This window comes from Octodon degus, unplaced genomic scaffold (genome assembly GCF_000260255.1).
Source record: "Octodon degus isolate 3935 unplaced genomic scaffold, OctDeg1.0 scaffold00087, whole genome shotgun sequence".
Lineage (NCBI taxonomy): Eukaryota > Metazoa > Chordata > Mammalia > Rodentia > Octodontidae > Octodon > Octodon degus.
In genome coordinates this window covers 11,359,416-11,367,914 of record NW_004524663.1, presented here as the reverse complement: position 1 = coordinate 11,367,914, position 8,499 = coordinate 11,359,416, and the positions used below count along the sequence as shown (strand labels likewise).

The 8,499-nt window shown below is 38.0% G+C and overlaps 2 protein-coding genes across 2 annotated transcripts in view; one reads left to right on the top strand and one right to left on the bottom strand.

Annotated features, from left to right (window-relative positions):
- Positions 1-2,900, top strand: part of Ermp1 (endoplasmic reticulum metallopeptidase 1) — a 43,813-nt gene extending 40,913 nt beyond the window's left edge. The window contains exons 15-16 of the mRNA XM_023721939.1: positions 1,966-2,129; positions 2,239-2,900. Of these exons, the coding sequence (XP_023577707.1) occupies positions 1,966-2,129; positions 2,239-2,406 (332 nt within the window). The 3' untranslated portion in view covers positions 2,407-2,900. The remainder of the gene's footprint in view (positions 1-1,965; positions 2,130-2,238) is intronic.
- A 3,962-nt stretch (positions 2,901-6,862) lies between these two features.
- Ric1 (RIC1 homolog, RAB6A GEF complex partner 1) overlaps positions 6,863-8,499 on the bottom strand; it is a 203,253-nt gene continuing 201,616 nt past the window's right edge. Inside the window, exon 28 of the mRNA XM_023721957.1 lies at positions 6,863-7,425. The gene's annotated coding sequence lies outside the window, so the exon portion shown is untranslated. The remainder of the gene's footprint in view (positions 7,426-8,499) is intronic.

Sequence of the window (8,499 nt, the reverse complement as noted above, 5' to 3'; positions counted from 1 at the left end):
CCCCGGTTCCGCAAAAAAAAAAAAAAAAAAAAAAAAAGAAGAAAAAAGAAAAAAGAAATAAAAAAATTATGGAGCACTGGAATTATTTGGTTGAAAAATTAGCTTAACTATTCAGTGAACATCCAGGAAAATTGGTCAGGCTAAACTATGTATTAGTTTTGGTAATCTGTATTTTTTGGAAAAATGTTAAGTTTTGGTAGTATGTATTTTCCTAGAAAAATACAGTACTAGTTTATTTGGTACAGGGTCCGCCTATGCAGCTCAGACTTGTAGTGATCCTCCGGTCTCAGCCTCCCCAGTGCTGGGATTACAGGTGTGTGCCTCCAAACTATCTCCCCGGCCCCACCTCTCCTGTCTTAATTGAAGCACATACAAGATAGTTTGCAGAGGTTCATATTTATTGTAATCCTCTATTTGACCTTTTACTTTTTTTTTTTTTTTTTTGATACTGGAGACTGAACCCAGAACCATTCCACAGAGCTGTGTCCACAAACTTTTCCTTAATTTAGGGATACAAATTAACTACGGGTTCTTTCTGACTTGCCTTTTTTTTTTTTTTGAGACCAGGACTATGTCGTCCAAGGTGGCCTAGAACTCAGTGATCCTCCTGCCTCAGTCTCTTGAGTGCTGGGATTACAGGCATGTGCTACCATACCCAACAACTTGGCAGTCACCTTTTTCATTTGCCTTTTCTTTTTCTACAGCAGTTTTTTTTTGTGTGTGTGTGGTGCCAGGGATTGAACTGGGGACCTTGTGCTTGCCGGGCAAGCACTTGCCTTTTTTTTTTTTTTTTTTAAACATCTTTTTAGCTTTTCATGATTTGTCATTTGAGTTTATTTTGCTGTGGACATCATCTTAGTTACTTTCTCATCACTGAGACACAGTGCCCAACACCCATAGCTTAAAGAAGAGGTTTACTTTAGCCGAGTTTGTAGCAGCTTCAGTTTACAGTTAGCTGGCTCGAAGGCAAGGAGGCATGGCAGCAGCAAGCAGAGAAAGATCACAATAGAAACCTAAGAGCAAGGGAGGATGGCGGTAGTGTCCTAGGTCATGCCCGAGTCATCCCTGCACCTCATCACACATTGCTGTAAACTCCTCAGATTAGTCCACTGATGGGGACCAGGAGCTATGCAGGTTTTGGGGGGACTTCTGGAAAACTGTAATAGAAAAATTTAGTCTGCCTTTTCTTCTTTTTTTGTATTTTAGCGGAGGGTCTACGGGTGTTCAGGGTCTTACTACTAGATCGGACTCATAGTGATTCTCCTGTTTACAGCCTCCTAAGTGCTGGGATTACAGGTGTGTGCCACTGAAACCAGGCGTGGTGGCGCATACCTGTAATCCCAGCTCTTGGGAGGCTGTGAACAGGTAGATCACTATGAGTCCAATTTAGTAGTGAGACCCTGAACACCCTGTAGACCCTTCCGTAAAATACAAAAAAAAAAAAAAAAAAAAGAATATCTTAAGGTGTTATGTATCAAATGTTGTCTGATAACTGTAATTCTCTTCATAATCCTATTCAGTACATTTATAGCACTCTGCAATCTTCCCAATAACTTTTTTTCTAATATAATTCCCTCAAAAAACTACTTCACAGATGAAAAAATTGATTCAAACTTATTACATGAATGCCTAGTGTAGCAGCTAACAGTACCAACATTTAACACAAGTTTTTTTAGATTCTGTACCTTTTCTTCTGTACACCATTATTTAACCGTTTTGATACACACTGAATGCCTAAACTGGTAAATGTGTTTGGAGTACTTAAAGGCACTAGCCTTCATAGTATAGTTTGGGCACTGATTAAATGCTTTTCTTGTTGATGCTTCTTTCTTTTTGTGGAACCTGGGATTGAACTCAAGACCCTGTGCTTGCCAGGCAAGCATGTATTCTACTGAGCCATCTCCCTGGCCCTTGTTGATGCTTCTTAAAAGAAGATTTATGTAACTGTTTTTCCTCATCTTATAGGACCGAGCCATATGTCATTCTATGTTCGCGCTCACAAAGGATCCACACTTTCTCAGTGGTCTCTTGGCAATGGGACCCCAGTCTCATGCAAAGGGGAAGACTATTTTGTATTTTATTCTCATGGCCTCCAGGCCTCTGTCTGGCGGTTCTGGATAGAAGTGCAGGTATGCTTTTCCCAGCAGTTCTTGTTTCACTGGACAATCTACTACATGGTATTTAGCCAGAACCTCAGTTTTGGTGTCCTGGCTTCAGAAAACTGGTTTTCTCCAGCAGGTTTCAGGAGAACAGCCTGAAGGAGGAATGGTCACTGTGGCTGTTGCTGCCCACTATCATTCTGGAGAAGACAGCAGATCCTCCCACCTGGATGCTCTGAAGGAGAAGTTCCCAGATTGGGTATTTCCCTTTGCCTGGGTGTGCACCTACAGTCTCTTTGTGTTTTAATCTTGTGGATGAGCTCTTAAAGTACATGTCCAGAGGATACTCCATGTGACAGTTTTATCCCATGTTATATAGATATTTGTTATTTAAGTCATATGTTCAGAGCTTTTTAGGTTAATGCCCTTTAGGGTCAAGCACTCTTTGGGTTGAAATGTCAAATAGTGAGGCACGGCCTTTCTGACGCTTGAAAATGTGAATTTTTTGGCACTGAAGCACATGTGGGTACTGCCACTACACACCATGGTATATGTCATTTTGTGTTACCTTAAGGATAAAAGCCAATAAACCACTTTAATAGCTGTCTCTCTCAGATGAACAAAGATATAGGTCAGTGATAGCAAACCTTTTAGAGCTTTCAATAACAATTGCCAGTCAGCTGTGGCACACATGACATAGGTTCACCATGACTGATGTACTGTCAGACCACTACTGAGGAAATTATTTCCAATTAAAGCCCAAGATCATTTGTTGTGTCAGTAGATGGTGGGTAAAAAAAATATATATATATTGCTAGGGTAGGACTCCCCTTGAGATACAGCTTTTAGTTCAGTGGAAAGTGATTGCTTTGTGGACTACAGAAGCAGTACTGAACCATGGAGGCCCTTATAGGTAAACAATACTTGTTCAGGCAGCCCTAGAGCAGTGGTGTAGAACCTCTTTCCTATGTGTCCCAGCTAGTTCTCTGTTGAAAGCTCTAGAAGTTTGCTGATGCTGCTGTAGTTTACTTTGTGTCTGTCACAAAACTTGGCCCCTAATGTAGAGCCAGGTCCTGAGCTTAGTGACTGAATTTATCATTGAGAGTCATTGCTGTGCTGCACTTTTGAGGTTTCCTTTGTTCAAATTTTCCTCTGGGTTTTCATAGGTTCTTTTGGTTCAGAAAACTGTATGACCCAAGTTCTTTCCTTAGAGCAGAGTTGCCGCCATGGCCATTCTGGAGTGGAAGAGGAAGGAGAGGTAGTGGGGATGGAAAGCTATTGCATTTTAGATATATTTTTCTTTTTGTTTCATTGGAGGCTTCTGTTAGACAAGGTTAATACTTTATGGCATACTTTCACTGTTTTTCTCTCTAGCTAGTTGTTTTTGGTAACTTACTGTCCATTGGGACCAGCTTCCTGAGACTTGAGGTGGTAGTCTGTAGGGGAATTAGACCATTGTACCTATAATAAAGGTGCTTTTTCATCATTTAGCTTATTATCTAATTGCACCTCTTGTGGATTTTAGGACTCAGAAGTAATAGGGTTTGATGAGATTAGTGGTAAATGAAGCTAAAGTTTTCACATGATTAAATGTAAAAAGTTTTGTCACATTTTGAGTTTGTATTTCTTAAACAGTAAGGATGGGCCCTAGTTTTTTTAAGTAGACTTCTCAGGTGAGAAGAATGCTTCTTAAAAAAAGAGGCCCTCAGATCTGTTTGATTCCTCAGCTTAGTAATTGTGCATCAAAGGAGACAACATTCCTAAAACTGCTTTGTGACTTACTCTAACTGTGCTAAACTCACTGGGTCTATGCAGATAGCAGGGCTGCAGCTAAAGCTGAACATCATGTTCTGTATGCTGGCTCTTACCTTCCAAAGTTGACACTTTACAGTGCAGTCTTTTAATTTGGACTTTGTAGAAACCATATTTTATCCTTCATGTATTTAAAATTTCTGGCTACCTAATATGTCAGTATTGTAACAGATGATGCTTTGCAGGGTTTACAGTTCATACAGAATCAGAGTTGTGGAGAATAATAGTATCTCAGTGAATTTCTTAATACAAGCTTATGTTTTGTCCCTGTGGTTAATCTGAAGTAGGTTATTAGACATAAGCACCATGTTGGAAAACTACATGAAATACAGGTTGCTCCTTTTGATAGTTTTCCTTTGGGAAGCAAGACATTTCAACAGTAATCATGGTTTTCCTTTTTGCCTTTGGGTATTTCTCTGCAAATAATACTGCTGATCAGCATTATGAACCTTTCATGTTTTGCAAAACAAGATGCTCATTTAGTCTTATGGCACTTAGGGTCTGGAGATGGTATTAATGGCAGAAACGGTCAAGTAATTACATGCAGTAATTACATGGCAGTTTGAAATTAAACCTGCTTGGTCCTACCCTTTTAACCATTTACTGCAATTATGTAATTTTTTTGGTGGTGATTTTTTTCCCCCTTTTTTCTTTTTTTGGTACCAGGAATTAAACTCAGGGCCTTGCACTTGTCAGGTGGCAGGCATTGTCCTGCTGAGCTACATCCCTGGCCCTCACTCCAATTATTTAAATATAAGATGACCAAAAATTGTGTATTTTTAGTTTGGTAATTTTTGTAACGGGAAATATAAAAACGACAATTTTATCAGATTTATGTAATAAAAGAATTGACATGCTTTGTACTGCCCAGGCAGTAATTGGCATAGTACCTAAACATGCTGCCCAAGCGATACTTGGGGCAAACTATCAAGTGGTTCTAATTATGTGACCACTGAATAACTTTCTCAGTCATTTCAAGCTCTAACCAATACGTTTAAATTCTGTAGAAAATAATGTACGTAGCATAGTACTACACATTCAGGGAAAGTGTGAAGAACTATCATTTCAAAGGAATTCTTATATTTGATCTACGAAAAAGATTGTTGCATGCCATGTTTCCATAGCTTAGCAGATAAAATTAAACATGGGAAGATTCACTAAGGGAAACCAAGGGGGCTACTTCAGGCCAAGGAAGTATGAATGTGTTTATTTCATTAGTTTGCTGACTTGCTGAGGATCAGTTGTTGCCTTATAATGTTACTAAATAAACTTAACATCCTCGTTGGTATCAGCTAAACAGAAAAACACATCTGTAACTGCTTATGCTGTTATGTGTTAAGTCTACACGGTGTTTTTAATTGCTGTTAAAAGATATATATGGCTCATATGGGTATAACTGTTATTTTAATAAGTGATATGAACAAAGAACTCAACATGGAAATCTTTGTTTCCATCAGCTGGAATCTTTTTTGACCTTTGAATGAAAATGGTGCATCTCAATTTCACAGAAATTAAAACAACTTACTTGGTTAATGGTGAACTTCATCGTATAAATCGTCTCCCTTGGGGGATGATATCACAAATAGGTTAATTCAGAACAATGCTCGTTCTTTAGAGGGAAGACAGGGAAATTACCTGGCAGCCAGAGTGACCCTTCTAATTTCCACCCAAAGGAAGGGTAGAAACAAAAGCATGCACTTTGGATCCAAAGGTCTCTTAAGTTTTCTGAGTAAATTCCCTCAGAACAGTTTAGTACAAGGTGAAGGAGATAAAAAACGTCTATTCTTAATATACCTCTACTACTTTCAGGTCTGATACAGTTATGCCTTGTTTTATCTGTATTTACTTACTTGGAGAAGTATAAAACTTTGGGGCATATTGTGTCAAAAATATATTGATTTATTAAAGTCTAACTTGTTGACAATTTCTTTTATCCATTTTGTGGCCCTGCAGCATAACCAATCAGGGTTTACCCTAGGAATGCAAAGTTGGCTTAAAAATGGAAAACTCACCAGTATGACATGCCCACCTTTGTAGAATTAAGAACAGAAACTAGGTGATCACATCAGTACATTAAAAAAAAAAAAAATTCTTTTAACAAAATATAAAAGCTTTCCAAGATAAATAAAAATCTTCAAAAATTTAAAACTTAATTTGGTTAAGGTCATCAGTGAACATCATATATAAACAGAAAAGACAAAAGATAAGATATCCATTATGCCAGTTCTATTTCCTGGTGGCGTTAGCCAGGGCAATTTTGCAAAAAGAAAGAAAAGCCATGCAGATTGGAAAGGAAAACCTCACACCATCTTGAGCTGCAAATAACATAACTGTGTACATAGAAAATTGTGAGGAGGCCAAACATACACACAAAATTTTAGTTAGCGTTAGTGGTATTCATGACCTACTATCAATGTACAAAAGTCAGTTGTATTTCTGTACACAATCCAAATATTAAAGGTTATCACAAACATATGGATAACTAAGCCCAGTAATAAACCTCTACATTTACGCAATTTTTGATAATTGGAAAATATTTTCCCATAAATGGTGTTCAGACAATTGAATAGCCACATATAAATGCTGTCAGAACACTACTACATACCATATAAAGTAATTCAAAGATCAGAGACCTAAATGTTTGAGCTAAGAAGTATAAAATTGATAAAAGTAAAAAGGCATATGTATAATTCTTAGCTTAGGCATTATTTCCCTAGCTGTGATACAAAAAAAAAAAAAAAAACAAAACAAAACAAAAAACCTGCTCAGGAACAAGGCAAGGATGTCCACTCTCACAACTTATTCAGTATAGTTCTTGAAACTAGCTGGAACAATTAGGCAAGAGAAAAAAGAAGTCAAATATTTTTACTGATACCCTAGAGATCTACTCTTAGAGCCGATAGATGAATTCAGCAATGTAGCAGGATATACAATGAATTGTCAAAACATCAGTAAAGGATCAGTCTTTACACCAAAAATGGACTAGCTGAGAAACTGGCTTCAAATAAAATATCAAGGGATAAACCTAACAAAATAGGGGGACAATCTCTACAACGAAAATTTTGGAACACTGAAAGGTGTTCTCAATCCCCTCATGCTCATCAGTGGCAGAATTAAGAAAGTCAAAATGGTCATTATTACCAAAAGCAACCTACAGATACAGTGCAATCTCAATCAGTAAACTGATGACATTCTTTATAGAATTAGAAAAAATAATCCCAACATGCATATGGGAATGTGACCAACAAATAGCCAAGGCAATTCTAAGCAAAATGAACAAGGTTGGAGGAATCACAACATTCCTTTTAAAATTATACTGCAAAGCCATAGTAACAAAAACAGCATGGTACTGACAAAAATGGACATGTAGAGCAGTGGAACAGAATTAAGAGGATGTAGAAACAAATCCGCACAAGGAGTCAGAAATGTATGTTGTAGAGAAGACAGCCTCTTTAAACAAATGGTGCTGGGAAAACTGGACATCACTTGTAGAAGAAAAACTGATCATCTCACCCTGTTAAAAAAATAAGAACTTGATCAAAAACCTCTGAAAGAGCGACACTTGAGGCCACAGGTGCTTGGCTTTAGTGGGGAGTTCCTGAATAGGACTCCCGCTAGCATAGGAGTTCATAGCAAGAGTCAACAAATGGGATTAAATTTAAGCTTCTTCCCAACAAAGGGAATGAGAAATAGCCTACAGAATGGGAGAAAATCTTTATTATGAGGATTAATACCAACAATATATAATGAACTTGAAAAGTACATGTGAGCATTAAGTTAAAAATCAAAACAATGTTGAGATTCCATCTAATCCCACTCTAAATGGCTAATAAGTACAGTGAACATTTCAGGGGTTACATTCCTAGAGCATCCACAGATTGTACAGAACTGCAAAGTTCAGATATGGTCAGAAAAGTGACTAAATGCCAATTTCTATAGTTTAAATCCTCAGTATGCCATGTCACCTCAAATTATGTAATTTAGTAAAATACTATATTAATAAAGCCTATGAAAATGCAGGTTATCTGTTGGCTCTGGGATCTTAGAACTTTAAAAATGAAACAGCACTGGAGGGAGCCACACAGCTGTGCAACCTGCAACCTGTTCGGTGTGGGAATGCTGATGCATCTCTTACAGCAGCCGATCAGCAACAAGGAGAACTGAGTGACACCACTGGATTGGCTACTTGCAAGCCTCCTTCAAGAAAAACTACTGTGCATGATATTTGTGTTTTCCATGAAATTGTGGGGGTTTCCATGAACAATTATTAGTAAAGTTCTAGGGAAAAATCTGCAAATGACTCAGGCCATGAACTCTGAACTGTGACATTGTGGGTATACTGGCACAGAAAAAAAATGTTCTGTATATTTGTGTGGAAAATTCAAATCAGAACTACATTGAGATTCAGTCTCATCCCAGTGAGAAGGGCTGTCATTAAGAGATCAAGGCTGGGTATAGTGGCACATTCCTGAAATCTCAGCCTGAGGCAGGAGGATTGCTACAAGTTTTGATGCCAGCCTGACCTGCAAAGTCAGTTCACGACCAACCTGAACTTCATAGTGAGACTGTCTCAAAAGACCAAAGCAAG